Source organism: Heptranchias perlo, unplaced genomic scaffold (assembly GCF_035084215.1).
Source record: "Heptranchias perlo isolate sHepPer1 unplaced genomic scaffold, sHepPer1.hap1 HAP1_SCAFFOLD_774, whole genome shotgun sequence".
Lineage (NCBI taxonomy): Eukaryota > Metazoa > Chordata > Chondrichthyes > Hexanchiformes > Hexanchidae > Heptranchias > Heptranchias perlo.
In genome coordinates, this window is record NW_027139808.1 from 37,501 (window position 1) to 55,007 (window position 17,507).

General features: G+C 50.1%; 1 protein-coding gene across 1 annotated transcript in view; it reads left to right on the forward strand.

The window, feature by feature from the left end:
* LOC137319235 (protein C-ets-2-like) overlaps nt 1-16,099 on the forward strand; it is a 33,464-nt gene extending 17,365 nt beyond the window's left edge. Inside the window, exons 5-8 of the mRNA XM_067981540.1 lie at nt 8,977-9,177; nt 10,244-10,321; nt 12,216-12,389; nt 14,818-16,099. Of these exons, the coding sequence (XP_067837641.1) occupies nt 8,977-9,177; nt 10,244-10,321; nt 12,216-12,389; nt 14,818-14,861 (497 nt within the window). The 3' untranslated portion in view covers nt 14,862-16,099. The remainder of the gene's footprint in view (nt 1-8,976; nt 9,178-10,243; nt 10,322-12,215; nt 12,390-14,817) is intronic.
* Nucleotides 16,100-17,507: the final 1,408 nt, after the last annotated feature.

Here is a 17,507-nt window from a genome sequence, read left to right on the forward strand (position 1 = left end):
TACAGACTGGAATCTAATCGAGGGGTTCGGGGGGTTTATATATAGAATAACAGATACCCGGGAGTGAGTTACAGACTGGAATCTAATCGAGGGGTTCGGGGGGTTTATATACAGAATAACAGATACCCGGGAGTGAGTTACAGACTGGAGTCTAATCGAGGGGTTCGGGGGGTTTATATATAGAATAACAGACACCCGGGAGTGAGTTACAGACTGGAATCTAATCGAGGGGTTCGGGGGGGTTTAAAAAAGAATAACAGATACCCGGGAGTGAGTTACAGACTGGAATCTAATCGGGGGGTTTATATATGGAATAACAGATACCCGGGAGTGAGTTACAGACTGGAATCTAATCGAGGGGTTCGAGGGGTTTATATATAGAATAACAGATACCCGGGAGTGAGTTACAGACTGGAATCTAATCGAGGGGTTCGGGGGGTTTATATATAGAATAACAGATACCCGGGAGTGAGTTACAGACTGGAATCTAATCGAGGGGTTCGGGGGGTTTATATATCGAATAACAGATACCCGGGAGTGAGTTACAGACTGGAATCTAATCGAGGGGTTCGGTGGGGTTTATATATAGAATAACAGATACCCGGGAGTGAGTTACAGACTGGAATCTAATCGAGGGGTTCGGGGGGGTTTATATATCGAATAACAGATACCCGGGAGTGAGTTACAGACTGGAATCTAATCGAGGGGTTCGGGGGGTTTATATATAGAATAACAGATACCCGGGAGTGAGTTACAGACTGGAATCTAATCGAGGGGTTCGGGGGGTTTATATATAGAATAACAGATACCCGGGAGTGAGTTACAGACTGGAATCTAATCGAGGGGTTCGGGGGGGTTCAAAAAAGAATAACAGATACCCGGGAGTGAGTTACAGACTGGAATCTAATCGAGGGGTTCGGGGGGGTTTATATATAGAATAACAGATACCCGGGAGTGAGTTACAGACTGGAATCTAATCGAGGGGTTCGGGGGGTTTATATATAGAATAACAGATACCCGGGAGTGAGTTACAGACTGGAATCGAATCGAGGGGTTCGGGGGGTTTATATATAGAATAACAGATACCTGGGAGTGAGTTACAGACTGGAATCTAATCGAGGGGTTCGGGGGGGTTTATATATAGAATAACAGATACCCGGGAGTGAGTTACAGGCTGGAATCTAATCGAGGGGTTCGGGGGGTTTATATATAGAATAACAGATACCCGGGAGTGAGTTACAGACTGGAATCTAATCGAGGGGTTCGGGGGGTTTATATATGGAATAACAGATACCCGGGAGTGAGTTACAGACTGGAATCTAATCGAGGGGTTCAGGGGGTTTATATATCGAATAACAGATACCCGGGAGTGAGTTACAGACTGGAATCTAATCGAGGGGTTCGGGGGGTTTATATATAGAATAACAGATACCCGGGAGTGAGTTACAGACTGGAATCTAATCGAGGGGTTCGGGGGGGTTTATACATAGAATAACAGATACCCGGGAGTGAGTTACAGACTGGAATCTAATCGTGGGGTTCGGGGGGGGTTTATATATAGAATAACAGATACCCGGGAGTGAGGTACAGGCTGGAATCTAATCGAGGGGTTCGGGGGGTTTATATATAGAATAACAGATACCCGGGAGTGAGTTACAGACTGGAATCTAATCGAGGGGTTCGGGGGGGTTTATACATAGAATAACAGATACCCGGGAGTGAGTTACAGACTGGAATCTAATCGAGGGGTTCGGGGGGGTTCATATACAGAATAACAGATACCCGGGAGTGAGTTACAGACTGGAATCTAATCGAGGGGTTTGGGGGGTTTATATATAGAATAACAGATACCCGGGAGTGAGTTACAGACTGGAATCTAATCGAGGGGTTCGGGGGGGTTTAAAAAAGAATAACAGATACCCGGGAGTGAGTTACAGACTGGAATCTAATCGGGGGGTTTATATATGGAATAACAGATACCCGGGAGTGAGTTACAGACTGGAATCTAATCGAGGGGTTCGAGGGGTTTATATATAGAATAACAGATACCCGGGAGTGAGTTACAGACTGGAATCTAATCGAGGGGTTCGGGGGGTTTATATATAGAATAACAGATACCCGGGAGTGAGTTACAGACTGGAATCTAATCGAGGGGTTCGGGGGGTTTATATATAGAACAACAGATACCCGGGAGTGAGTTACAGACTGGAATCTAATCGAGGGGTTCGGGGGGGTTTATATATAGAATAACAGATACCCGGGAGTGAGTTACAGACTGGAATCTAATCGAGGGGTTCGGGGGGGTTTATATATAGAATAACAGATACCCGGGAATGAGTTACAGACTGGAATCTAATCGAGGGGTTCGGGGGGTTTATATATAGAATAACAGATACCCGGGAGTGAGTTACAGGCTGGAATCTAATCGAGGGGTTCGGGGGGTTTATATATAGAATAACAGATACCCGGGAGTGAGTTACAGACTGGAATCTAATCGAGGGGTTCGGGGGGTTTATATATAGAATAACAGATACCCGGGAGTGAGTTACAGACTGGAATCTAATCGAGGGGTTCGGGGGGGTTTAAAAAAGAATAACAGATACCCGGGAGTGAGTTACAGACTGGAATCTAATCGAGGGGTTCGGGGGGGTTTATATATAGAATAACAGATACCCGGGAGTGAGTTACAGACTGGAATCTAATCGAGGGGTTCGGGGGGTTTATATATAGAATAACAGATACCCGGGAGTGAGTTACAGACTGGAATCGAATCGAGGGGTTCGGGGGGTTGATATATAGAATAACAGATACCTGGGAGTGAGTTACAGACTGGAATCTAATCGAGGGGTTCGGGGGGGTTTATATATCGAATAACAGATACCCGGGAGTGAGTTACAGGCTGGAATCTAATCGAGGGGTTCGGGGGGTTTATATATAGAATAACAGATACCCGGGAGTGAGTTACAGACTGGAATCTAATCGAGGGGTTCGGGGGGTTTATATATAGAATAACAGATACCCGGGAGTGAGTTACAGACTGGAATCTAATCGAGGGGTTCGGGGGGGTTTATATATAGAATAACAGATACCCGGGAGTGAGTTACAGACTGGAATCTAATCGAGGGGTTCGGGGGGGTTTATATATAGAATAACAGATACCCGGGAGTGAGTTACAGACTGGAATCTAATCGAGGGGTTCGGGGGGTTTATATATAGAATAACAGATACCCGGGAGTGAGTTACAGACTGGAATCTAATCGAGGGGTTCGGGGGGTTTATATATAGAATAACAGATACCCGGGAGTGAGTTACAGACTGGAATCTAATCGAGGGGTTCGGGGGGTTTATATATAGAATAACAGATACCCGGGAGTGAGTTACAGACTGGAATCTAATCGAGGGGTTCAGGGGGTTTATATATCGAATAACAGATACCCGGGAGTGAGTTACAGACTGGAATCTAATCGAGGGGTTCGGGGGGTTGATATATAGAATAACAGATACCCGGGAGTGAGTTACAGACTGGAATCTAATCGAGGGGTTCGGGGGGTTTATATATAGAATAACAGATACCCGGGAGTGAGTTACAGACTGGAATCTAATCGAGGGGTTCGGGGGGGTTTATACATAGAATAACAGATACCCGGGAGTGAGTTACAGACTGGAATCTAATCGAGGGGTTCGGGGGGTTTATATACAGAATAACAGATACCCGGGAGTGAGTTACAGACTGGAATCTAATCGAGGGGTTTGGGGGGTTTATATATAGAATAACAGATACCCGGGAGTGAGTTACAGACTGGAATCTAATCGAGGGGTTCGGGGGGGTTTAAAAAAGAATAACAGATACCCGGGAGTGAGTTACAGACTGGAATCTAATCGGGGGGTTTATATATGGAATAACAGATACCCGGGAGTGAGTTACAGACTGGAATCTAATCGAGGGGTTCGAGGGGTTTATATATAGAATAACAGATACCCGGGAGTGAGTTACAGACTGGAATCTAATCGAGGGGTTCGGGGGGTTTATATATAGAATAACAGATACCCGGGAGTGAGTTACAGACTGGAATCTAATCGAGGGGTTCGGGGGGTTTATATATAGAATAACAGATACCCGGGAGTGACTTACAGACTGGAATCTAATCGAGGGGTTCGGGGGGGTTTATATATAGAATAACAGATACCCGGGAGTGAGTTACAGACTGGAATCTAATCGAGGGGTTCGGGGGGGTTTATATATAGAATAACAGATACCCGGGAATGAGTTACAGACTGGAATCTAATCGAGGGGTTCGGGGGGTTTATATATAGAATAACAGATACCCGGGAGTGAGTTACAGACTGGAATCTAATCGAGGGGTTCGGGGGGTTTATATATAGAATAACAGATACCCGGGAGTGAGTTACAGACTGGAATCTAATCGAGGGGTTCGGGGTGGTTTAAAAAAGAATAACAGATACCCGGGAGTGAGTTACAGACTGGAATCTAATCGAGGGGTTCGGGGGGGTTTATATATAGAATAACAGATACCCGGGAGTGAGTTACAGACTGGAATCTAATCGAGGGGTTCGGGGGGTTTATATATAGAATAACAGATACCCGGGAGTGAGTTACAGACTGGAATCGAATCGAGGGGTTCGGGGGGTTGATATATAGAATAACAGATACCTGGGAGTGAGTTACAGACTGGAATCTAATCGAGGGGTTCGGGGGGGTTTATATATAGAATAACAGATACCCGGGAGTGAGTTACAGGCTGGAATCTAATCGAGGGGTTCGGGGGGTTTATATATAGAATAACAGATACCCGGGAGTGAGTTACAGACTGGAATCTAATCGAGGGGTTCGGGGGGTTTATATATAGAATAACAGATACCCGGGAGTGAGTTACAGACTGGAATCTAATCGAGGGGTTCGGGGGGGTTTATATATAGAATAACAGATACCCGGGAGTGAGTTACAGACTGGAATCTAATCGAGGGGTTCGGGGGGGTTTATATATAGAATAACAGATACCCGGGAGTGAGTTACAGACTGGAATCTAATCGAGGGGTTCGGGGGGTTTATATATAGAATAACAGATACCCGGGAGTGAGTTACAGACTGGAATCTAATCGAGGGGTTCGGGGGGGTTTATATATAGAATAACAGATACCCGGGAGTGAGTTACAGACTGGAATCTAATCGAGGGGTTCGGGGGGGTTTATATATAGAATAACAGATACCCGGGAGTGAGTTACAGACTGGAATCTAATCAAGGGGTTCGGGGGGTTTATATATAGAATAACAGATACCCGGGAGTGAGTTACAGACTGGAATCTAATCGAGGGGTTCGGGGGGTTTATATATAGAATAACAGATACCCGGGAGTGAGTTACAGACTGGAATCTAATCGAGGGGTTCAGGGGGTTTATATATCGAATAACAGATACCCGGGAGTGAGTTACAGACTGGAATCTAATCGAGGTGTTCGGGGGGTTTATATATAGAATAACAGATACCCGGGAGTGAGTTACAGACTGGAATCTAATCGAGGGGTTCGGGGGGTTTATATATAGAATAACAGATACCCGGGAGTGAGTTACAGACTGGAATCTAATCGTGGGGTTCGGGGGGGTTTATATATAGAATAACAGATACCCGGGAGTGAGGTACAGGCTGGAATCTAATCGAGGGGTTCGGGGGGTTTATATATAGAATAACAGATACCCGGGAGTGAGTTACAGACTGGAATCTAATCGAGGGGTTCGGGGGGGTTTATACATAGAATAACAGATACCCGGGAGTGAGTTACAGACTGGAATCTAATCGAGGGGTTCGGGGGGGGTTTATATATAGAATGACAGATACCCGGGAGTGAGTTACAGACTGGAATCTAATCGAGGGGTTCGGGGGGTTTATATATAGAATAACAGATACCCGAGAGTGAGTTACAGACTGGAATCTAATCGAGGGGTTCGGGGGGTTTATATATAGAATAACAGATACCCGGGAGTGAGTTACAGGCTGGAATCTAATCGAGGGGTTCGGGGGGTTTATATATAGAATAACAGATACCCGGGAGTGAGTTACAGACTGGAATCTAATCGAGGGGTTCGGGGGGTTTATATATAGAATAACAGATACCCGGGAGTGAGTTACAGACTGGAATCTAATCGAGTGGTTCGGGGGGTTTATATATAGAATAACAGATACCTGGGAGTGAGTTACAGACTGGAATCTAATCGAGGGGTTCGGGGGGTTTATATATAGAATGACAGATACCTGGGAGTGAGTTACAGACTGGAATCTAATCGAGGGGTTCGGGGGGGTTTATATATAGAATGACAGATACCCGGGAGTGAGTTACAGACTGGAATCTAATCGAGGGGTTCGGGGGGTTTATATATAGAATAACAGATACCCGGGAGTGAGTTACAGGCTGGAATCTAATCGAGGGGTTCGGGGGGTTTATATATAGAATAACAGATACCCGGGAGTGAGTTGCAGACTGGAATCTAATCGAGGGGTTCGGGGGGTTTATATATAGAATAACAGATACCCGGGAGTGAGTTACAGACTGGAATCTAATCGAGGGGTTCGGGGGGGTTTATATATAGAATAACAGATACCCGGGAGTGAGTTACAGACTGGAATCTAATCGAGGGGTTCGGGGGGTTTATATATAGAATAACAGATACCCGGGAGTGAGTAACAGACTGGAATCTAATCGAGGGGTTCGGGGGGTTTATTTATAGAATAACAGATACCCGGGAGTGAGTTACAGGCTGGAATCTAATCGAGGGGTTCGGGGGGGTTTATATATAGAATAACAGATACCCGGGAGTGAGTTACAGACTGGAATCTAATCGAGGGGTTCGGGGGGTTTATATAAAGAATAACAGATACCCGGGAGTGAGTTACAGACTGGAATCTAATCGAGGGGTTCGGGGGGGTTTATATATGGAATAACAGATACCCGGGAGTGAGTTACAGACTGGAATCTAATCGAGGGGTTCGGGGGGTTTATATATAGAATAACAGATACCCGGGAGTGAGTTCCAGACTGGAATCTAATCGAGGGGTTCGGGGGGTTTATATATAGAATAACAGATACCCCAGGGAGTGAGTTCCAGACTGGAATCTAATCGAGGGGTTCGGGGGGTTTATATATAGAATAACAGATACCCGGGAGTGAGTTACAGACTGGAATCTAATCGAGGGGTTCGGGGGGGTTTATATATAGAATAACAGATACCCGGGAGTGAGTTACAGACTGGAATCGAATCGAGGGGTTCGGGGGGTTTATATATAGAATAACAGATACCCGGGAGTGAGTTACAGACTGGAATCTAATCGAGGGGTTCGGGGGGGTTTATATATAGAATAACAGATACCCGGGAGTGAGTTACAGACTGGAATCTAATCGAGGGGTTCGGGGGGTTTATATATAGAATAACAGATACCCGGGAGTGAGTTACAGACTGGAATCTAATCGAGGGGTTCGGGGGGGTTTATATATAGAATAACAGATACCCGGGAGTGAGTTACAGACTGGAATCTAATCGAGGGGTTCAGGGGGTTTATATATAGAATAACAGATACCCGGGAGTGAGTTACAGACTGGAATCTAATCGAGGGGTTCGGGGGGTTTATATATAGAATAACAGATACCCAGGAGTGCGTTACAGACTGGAATCTAATCGAGGGGTTCAGGGGGGTTTATATATAGAATAACAGATACCCGGGAGTGAGTTACAGACTGGAATCTAATCGAGGGGTTCGGGGGGGTTTTATATAGAATAACAGATACCCGGGAGTGAGTTACAGACTGGAATCGAATCGAGGGGTTCGGGGGGGTTTTATATATAGAATAACAGATACCCGGGAGTGAGTTACAGACTGGAATCTAATCGAGGGGTTCGGGGGGTTTATATATAGAATAACAGATACCCGGGAGTGAGTTGCAGACTGGAATCTAATCGAGGGGTTCGGGGGGGGTTTATATATAGAATAACAGATACCCGGGGGTGAGTTGCAGACTGGAATCTAATCGAGGGGTTCGGGGGGGTTTATATATAGAATAACAGATACCCGGGAGTGAGTTACAGACTGGAATCTAATCGAGGGGTTCGGGGGGTTTATATATAGAATAACAGATACCCGGGAGTGAGTTCCAGACTGGAATCTAATCGAGGGGTTCGGGGGGTTTATATATAGAATAACAGATACCCGGGAGTGAGTTACAGACTGGAATCTAATCGAGGGGTTCGGGGGGGTTTATATATAGAATAACAGATACCCGGGAGTGAGTTACAGACTGGAATCTAATCGAGGGGTTCGGGGGGTTTATATATAGAATAACAGATACCCGGGAGTGAGTTACAGACTGGAATCTAATCGAGGGGTTCGGGGGGTTTATATATAGAATAACAGATACCCGGGAGTGAGTTACAGACTGGAATCTAATCGAGGGGTTCGGGGGGTTTATATATAGAATAACAGATACCCGGGAGTGAGTTACAGACTGGAATCTAATCGAGGGGTTCGTGGGGTTTGTATATAGAATAACAGATACCCGGGAGTGAGTTACAGACTGGAATCTAATCGAGGGGTTCGGGGGGGGTTTATATGTAGAATAACAGATACCCGGGAGTGAGTTACAGACTGGAATCTAATCGAGGGGTTCGGGGGGTTTATATATCGAATAACAGATACCCGGGAGTGAGTTACAGACTGGAATCTAATCGAGGGGTTCGGGGGGTTTATATATCGAATAACAGATACCCGGGAGTGAGTTACAGACTGGAATCTAATCGAGGGGTTCGGGGGGTTTATATATAGAATAACAGATACCCGGGTGTGAGTTACAGACTGGAATCTAATCGAGGGGTTCGGGGGGGGTTTATATATAGAATAACAGATACCCGGGAGTGCGATATAAGCAGTGATCGGAGAGGCTGATGTGTTGTCTGTTTCTTCCCCTCTCTTAGACCCCAGGCTCTGGTCCGATCGGGATGTGATTGAGTGGCTAGTTTGGGCTCAGTCTGCGTTCAGACTGGGAACGCTGGACTTGGAGAGATTCGGGACCCCAGGATGGACCCTCTGGGAGAGGGGGAAGGGACACTTCCTGGAGCTGGTACCCGAGTCTGGGGCGGAGATGCTGTGGGAACATTTGGAGCATTTAGTGAGAGGTAAGTTTTGGGGGAGGTGGAGGGAGAGGGGCAGGACATGGGTGGAGAGAGAGAGAGGGGGAGAGAGACAGAGGAAGGGGGAGAGAGCCAGACAGAGGGCAACAAGGAAAGAGTGTGAGAGAGACAGAGAGATCGAGAGAGGGAGAGACAGAGAGAGATAGAGAGACAGAGAGAGAGAGACAGAGAGGGCGAGGGATGGAGAGGGAGAGAGAGTGAGGGATAGAGAGAGAGGGAGTAAGAGAGAGACAGAGAGGGACAGAGAGACAGACAGAGAGAGAGAGGGATAGAGAGACAGAGAGAGAGAAGAGAGAGAGACAGAGAGAGAGACAGAGAGAGAGAGGGCGAGGGATGGAGAGAGTGAGGGATAGAGAGAGAGGGAGAGGGAGTAAGAGAGAGACAGAGAGGGACAGAGAGAGAGACAGAGAAAGAGAGGGATAGAGAGACAGAGAGAGAGACGGAGAGTGACAGAGAGAGAGAGAGAGACGGAGAGTGACAGAGATAGAGAGGGAGAGAGAAAGAGTGATGGAGAGAGACGGAGAGAGATAGAGTAAGAGAGAGACAGAGGGAGACAGAGTGGGAGAGAGAGAGGGAGAGTGAGAGAGAGAGAGAGAGTTTGAGAGAGAGAGTGAGGGAGAGAGTGAGGGAGAGAGGGAGGTGGAGAGAGAGGGAGAGGGAGAGAGGGGGGGAGAGGGAGGTGGAGAGAGAGGGAGAGGGAGAGGGAGGGATAGAGAGAGGGAGAGGGGGAGAGACAGAGGGAGAGAGACAGAGGGAGAGAGACAGAGGGAGAAAGAGAGGGAGAGACAGAGGGAGAGAGAGAGGGAAAGACAGAGGGACAGAGGGAGAGAGAGGTCTGGAGATTTCTCTCTCTCCTGCACAGCGGTCCCATCTCCCTCCTGTACCTGGTATGTGGGGAGGACGGGGTGCTCCTTATTATTGGGCTGATTCTCTCACAGATCAGGGCCCGAGCCGGGGCTGAGAGTCGAGGGGGTAATGGGGGAGCCTGAAGGGGAGGCCCCTCCTTCATTGATTAATGGCCCTCCTCTCTCGCCCTCTCCAATAACCACAGATTGTCAGGAGACAGACTGCCTGCAGACGGAGCAATCGGAGGGTTCAACACAGACGGGAAGCACACACAGACCCCAGGGTGAATAATCAGGCAACCACTCTGTCTGTCTGCCTGTCTCTCTCTCTCTCTGTCTGTCTCTCTCTCTCTGTCTGTCTCTCTCTCTGTCTCCCCGTCTCTCTCATTCTCTCTCCCTCCGTCCCTCTCTCCCCGTCTCCCTCTCTCTCTCTGTATCTGTGTGGGTCTCTCTCCCTCTGTCTCTCTCCCCCTCTGTCTCTGTCTCTCCTTCTCCCTCACTCCATCCCTCTCTCCCTCCCTGTTCCTCTCTCTGTCTCTCCCCCTCCCCCTATCTCTCACTCCCTCTGTCTCCCTCTCCCTGTCTCTCTTTCCAACTCTCTCTCTGCTTCTCGCTCCCTCCATCTCTCTCTTTCCATCCGTCTCTTTCTGTCTCTCTCACTTTGTCTCTCTCTCGCTCTCTCTCCCTCCGTCTCTCTTTCTAACTCTCTCTCTGCCTCTCGCTCCCTCCATCTCTCTCTTTCCATCCGTCTCTCTCGCTCTCTCTTCCTCCATCTCTCTCCCTCCGTCTCTCTCACTTTGTCTCTCCCTCCGTCTCTCTCTCGCTCTCTCTCCCTCCGTCACTCTCGCTCTCTCTCCCTCCGTCACACTCTGTGTCTCTACCCGACTCTCTCCATCTCTCTCTGAATCTCTCCTGGTATCTCAATCTCCCTGTCTATCGCTCCCTCTCTCTACCCACCCCCCTCCGTCTCTTTCTCCCTCCGTCCATCTCTCTCTCTCACCCTCCATTTTTCCGTCTCGCTCTCTATCTTTCTTTCTTTCTCCCTCCATCTCCCTAACCCATCTCTTCTCCCTGTCTCTCACTCCCTCCGTCTCTCACTCTCCCTCTCGCTCCCCCTTCTGTCTCTCTCTTCCTCTCCCTCTGTCTCTCTCTCTCTCTCCGTCTCTCTCCCGGTCTCTCACTTTCCCTGTCTATTGTTCCCTCCGTCTCTCTCACCTTCCGTCTTCCTCTCTATTTCTCCCTCTCTCACTGTCTCTCCGTCCCTCTCTCCCTATCTCTGTCTCTCTCTCTCACCCTATCTCTATCTCTGTCTGTCTCTCTCCATCTCTGTCTGTGTCTCTCCCTCTCTGTCTCTCTCTCTCTATCTGTCTGTCTCTCCCCCTCTCTCTGTCTGTCTCTCCCCCTCTCTCTCTCTGTCTCTCTCTATCTCTCTCCCTCTCTCTGTCTGTCTCTCCCCCTCTCTCTGTCTGTCTCTCTCCCTCTCTCTGTCTGTCTCTATCTCTCTCCCTCTCTCTGTCTGTCTCTCTCCCTCTCTCTGTCTGTCTCTCTCGATCTCTCTCCCTCACTCTGTCTGTCTCTCTCCCTCTCTCTGTCTCTCTCTCTCTATCTCTGTCTGTCTCTCTCCCTCTCTCTGTCTGTCTCTCTCCCTCTCTCTGTCTGTCTCTCTCCCTCTCTCTGTCTCTCTCTCTCTATCTCTGTCTGTCTCTCTCCCTCTCCCTGTCTGTCTCTCTCTATCTCTCTCCCTCTCTCTGTCTGTCTCTCTCCCTCTCTCTGTCTGTCTCTCTCCCTCTCTCTGTCTGTCTCTCTCGATCTCTCTGTCTGTCTCTCTCCCTCTCTCTGTCTCTCTCTCTCTATCTCTGTCTGTCTCTCTCCATCTCTGTCTGTCTCTCTCTATCTCTGTCTGTCTCTCTCCCTCTCTCTGTCTGTCTCTCTCCCTCTCTCTGTCTGTCTCTCTCCCTCTCTCTGTCTGTCTCTCTCCCTCTCTCTGTCTGTCTCTCTCCCTCTCTCTGTCTGTCTCTCTCTATCTCTGTCTGTCTCTCCCCCTCTCTCTGTCTGTCTCTCCCCCTCTCTCTCTCTGTCTCTCCCCTTTTCCCCTGTTCGAGACCCACAATTCATGCTCTCATCTCCAGCCAATCTGCCCTCGCTCTGACCCTCGACCTTTAACACTGTCCCCCCCAGGTCAAAGTTCGGAGAACCAACAGTGCGTCCCGGCTCCTGAGCGCCACGGACGGACGATGTATCCGGGTGATTATGGGATGTCGTTGTCGGGGACTGCGTCTGGCTCTGAGCCAAACTTGAACAGCTGGGGAGAGGATGACCGCCCAACCAGAGAGGAGGCGGTCAGATCATCTGGTACGTGAATCATAGAGCGGCCTGGGAGTGTTTGACGGGACAGTGTAGAGGGAGCTTTGCTCTGTATCTAACCCTGTACCTGACCCTGGGAGTGTTTGATGGGACAGTGTAGAGGGAGCTTTACTCTGTATCTAACCCTGTACCTGACCCTGGGAGTGTTTGATGGGACAGTGTAGAGGGAGCTTTACTCTGTATCTAACCCTGTACCTGCCCTGGGAGTGTTTGATGGGACAGTGTAGAGGGAGCTTTGCTCTGTATCTAACCCTGTACCTTCCCTGGGAGTGTTTGATGGGACAGTGTAGAGGGAGCTTTACTCTGTATCTCACCCTGCACCTGCCCTGGGAGTGTTTGATGGGACACTGTAGAGGGAGCTTTACTCTGTATCTCACCCTGCACCTGCCCTGGGAGTGTTTGATGGGACAGTGCAGAGGGAGCTTTACTCTGTATCTAACCCTGTACCTGACCCTGGGAGTGTTTGATGGGACACTGGAGAGGGAGCTTTACTCTGTATCTAACCCTGTACCTGCCCTGGGAGTGTTTGACGGGACAGTGCAGAGGGAGCTTTACTCTGTATCTAACCCTGTACCTGCCCTGGGAGTGTTTGATGGGACAGTGTAGAGGGAGCTTTACTCTGTATCTAACCCTGTACCTGACCCTGGGAGTGTTTGATGGGACAGTGTAGAGGGAGCTTTACTCTGTATCTAACCCTGTACCTGACCCTGGGAGTGTTTGATGGGACAGTGTAGAGGGAGCTTTACTCTCTATCTAACCCTGTACCTGACCCTGGGAGTGTTTGATGGGACAGTGTAGAGGGAGCTTTACTCTGTATCTAACCCTGTACCTGCCCTGGGAGTGTTTGATGGGACAGTGTAGAGGGAGCTTTACTCTGTATCTCACCCTGTACCTGCCCTGGGAGTGTTTGATGGGACAGTGTAGAGGGAGCTTTACTCTGTATCTAACCCTGTACCTGCCCTGGGAGTGTTTGATGGGACAGTGCAGAGGGAGCTTTACTCTGTATCTAACCCTGTACCTGACCCTGGGAGTGTTTGACGGGACAGTGTGGAGGGAGCTTTACTCTGTATCTCACCCTGTACCTGCCCTGGGAGTGTTTGATGGGACAGTGCAGAGGGAGCTTTACTCTGTATCTAACCCTGTACCTGCCCCTGGGAGTGTTTGACGGGACAGTGTGGAGGGAGCTTTACTCTGTATCTCACCCTGTACCTGCCCTGGGAGTGTTTGATGGGACAGTGCAGAGGGAGCTTTACTCTGTATCTAACCCTGTACCTGCCCTGGGAGTGTTTGATGGGACAGTGTAGAGGGAGCTTTACTCTGTATCTAACCCTGTACCTGACCCTGGGAGTGTTTGATGGGACAGTGTAGAGGGAGCTTTACTCTGTATCTAACCCTGTACCTTCCCTGGGAGTGTTTGATGGGACAGTGCAGAGGGAGCTTTACTCTGTATCTCACCCTGTATCTGCCCTGGGAGTGTTTGATGGGACAGTGTAGAGGGAGCTTTACTCTGTATCTAACCCTGTACCTGCCCTGGGAGTGTTTGATGGGACAGTGTAGAGGGAGCTTTACTCTGTATCTAACCCTGTACCTTCCCTGGGAGTTGTAAACAATTTTACAACACCAAGTTATAGTCCAGCAATTTTATTTTAAATTCACAAGCTTTCGGAGATTTTCTCCTTCCTCAGGCAAATGTTTCAAGATCTCCTTGAAGCCTACGCACTTCAAGGAGATCTTGAAACATTTGCCTGAGGAAGGAGAAAATCTCCGAAAGCTTGTGAATTTAAAATAAAATTGCTGGACTATAACTTGGTGTTGTAAAATTGTTTACAATTGTCAACCCCAGTCCATCACCGGCATCTCCACATCATGATTCCCTGGGAGTGTTTGACGGGACAGTGCAGAGGGAGCTTTACTCTGTATCTAACCCTGTACCTGCCCTGGGAGCGTTTGACGGGAAAGTGTAGAGGGAGCTTTACTCTGTATCTCACCCTGTATCTGCCCTGGGAGTGTTTGATGGGACAGTGTAGAGGGAGCTTTACTCTGTATCCAACCCTGTACCTGACCCTGGGAGTGTTTGATGGGACAGTGTAGAGGGAGCTTTACTCTGTATCTAACCCTGTACCTGCCCTGGGAGTGTTTGATGGGACAGTGTAGAGGGAGCTTTACTCTGTATCTAACCCTGTACCTGCCCCAGGGAGTGTTTGATGGGACAGTGTAGAGGGAGCTTTACTCTGTATCTAACCCTGTACCTGCCCCTGGGAGTGTTTGACGGGACAGTGTCGAGGGAGCTTGCGATCGTGTCTGTGGGATCTTTATCACCCCCCGGGAGTCGGGGGTGGGCTGGGGAGGAGGAGGAGGAGGAGGGGGGAGAGGGAACTGACTGTCTCTCATTGCCTCGATGCTCTCCTTCCCTCAGGTGGCAGGGCGACGAGGAATGGCGCAAGAACCAGGCGGGCCTGATCCACGAGGAGCTGCTGCTGCTGCTGCTGCTGCGACCAGGGCGTCCCGCGACAGACGCCCGGGGAGACGCCGCGTCTGTCGCTTTCGTCCGTGACCTCCGGGAGGAGGGGTGGGAGTGGGGGGTTGGTCGTTGCGATTCTCCCCGGAGTGGCTCTGCGTGACCTGGGGTCATGTCGAGGCCCGGGGCCCGTTCCTCGGAGGGCTGGTGTTTGGGGCTTTCGTATCTCGGGGCGGGAGGGGGCGGGGAGGGAGTTAGGTAGGCCAGGGCGGCCATTTGCAGTGTGTCACGTTCTCCCCCCCGTTTACTGGCCGTTTAATGGCAGATCAGGGCGGCCATTTGCAGTGTGTCATGCGCCCCCCAAACTGGCCATTTATTGGGAAATCAGGGCGGCCATTTGCAGTGTGTCGCTGTCCCCCCTTTACTGGCCATTTAATGACAGATCAGGGCGGCCATTTGCAGTGTGTCATGTCCCCCGTTTACTGGCCATTCAACGGCAGATCAGGGTGGCCATTTGCAGTGTGTCACGTTCCCCCCCATTTCCTGGCCATTTAATGGCAGATCAGGGCGGCCATTTGCAGTGTGTCACGTTCCCCCCCATTTACTGGCCGTTTAATGGCAGATCAGGGCGGCCATTTGCAGTGTGTCACGTTCCCCCCTTTACTGGCCATTTAATGGCAGATCAGGGCGGCCATTTGCAGTGTGTCATGCTCCCCCCTTACTGGCCATTTAATGGCAGATGAGGGCAGCCATTTGCAGTGTGTCACGTCCCCCGTTGACTGGACATTTATTGGGAAATCAGGGCGGCCATTTGCAGTGTGTCACGTTCCCCCCCATTACTGGCCATTTAATGGCAGGTCAGGGCGGCCATTTGCAGTGTGTCACGTTCCCCCCCATTACTGGCCATTTAATGGCAGATCAGGGCGGCCATTTGCAGTGTGTCATGTCCCCCGTTTACTGGCCATTTAATGGCAGATCAGAGCGGCCATTTGCAGTGTGTCACGTTCCCCCCTTAACTGGCCATTTCATGGCAGGTCAAGGCGGCCATTTACAGTGTGTCACGTTCCCCCCCCATGACTGGCCATTTAATGGGCGATAAGGGCGGCCATTTGCAGTGTGTCATGCTCCCCCCTTACTGGCCATTTATTGGGAAATCAGGGCGGCCATTTGCAGTGTGTCACGTTCCCCCCATGACTGGCCATTTAATGGCAGACCATGGATTAAAAACAAGTCAATTATTTTTCCCATCGTCTTGGACGTGTGTTTTTTTCTTAAAAGACAGGTCTTTGAAAGAAGCCAATCATCTGTCAAAAACATGTCCCGTCCAGGAATTCCTTCATCCTTCACAATAAAACGGGCCTTTCCAGGTACGGCCTCCTCCTGTTCCTGCGTAACAGGCTCGAGGGGCTGAATGGCCTCCTCCTGTTCCTGTGTAACAGGCTCGAGGGGCTGAATGGGCCTCCTCCTGTTCCTGCGTAACAAGCTCGAGGGGCTGAATGGGCCTCCTCCTGTTCCTGCGTAACAGGCCCGAGGGGCTGAATGGGCCTCCTCCTGTTCCTGTGTAACAGGCTCGAGGGGCTGAATGGGCCTCCTCCTGTTCCTGTGTAACATTCGAGGGGCTGAATGGGCCTCCTCCTGTTCCTGTGTAACAGGCTCGAGGGGGCTGAATGGGCCTCCTCCTGTTCCTGTGTAACAGGCTCGAGGGGCCTGAATGGGCCTCCTCCTGTTCCTGCGGAACAAGCTCGAGGGGCTGAATGGGCCTCCTCCTGTTCCTGTGTAACAGGCCCGAGGGGCTGAATGGGCCTCCTCCTGTTCCTGTGTAACAGGCTCGAGGGGCTGAATGGGCCTCCTCCTGTTCCTGTGCAACAGGCTCGAGGGGCTGAATGGGCCTCCTCCTGTTCCTGTGCAACAGACTCGAGGGGCTGAATGGGCCTCCTCCTGTTCCTGTGTAACAGGCTCGAGGGGCTGAATGGGCCTCCTCCTGTTCCTGTGTAACAGAGACTCGAGGGGTTGAATGGCCTCCTCCTATTCCTGTGCAACAGACTCGAGTGGCTGAATGGGCCTCCTCCTGTTCCTGAGTAACAGGCTCGAGGGGGCTGAATGGGCCTCCTCCTGTTCCTGTGTAACAGAGACTCGAGGGGCTGAATGGCCTCCTCCTGTTCCCGTGCAACAGAGACTCGAGGGGCTGAATGGCCTCCTCCTGTTCCTGAGTAACAGGCTCGAGGGGTTGAATGGCCTCCTCCTGTTCCTGTGTAACAGGCTCGAGGGGCTGAATGGGCCTCCTCCTGTTCCTGAGTAACAGGCTCGAGGGGTTGAATGGCCTCCTCCTGTTCCTGTGCAACAGACTCGAGTGGCTGAATGGGCCTCCTCCTGTTCCTGTGTAACAGGCTCGAGGGGGCTGAATGGGCCTCCTCCTGTTCCTGTGTAACAGACTCGAGTGGCTGAATGGGCCTCCTCCTGTTCCTGTGTAACAGACTCGAGGGGCTGAATGGCCTCCTTCTGTTCGTGTGTAACAGGCTCGAGGGGTTGAATGGCCTCCTCCTGTTCCCGTGCAACAGAGACTCGAGGGGCTGAATGGCCTCCTCCTGTTCCCGTGCAACAGAGACTCGAGGGGCTGAATGGCCTCCTCCTGTTCCTGAGTAACAGGC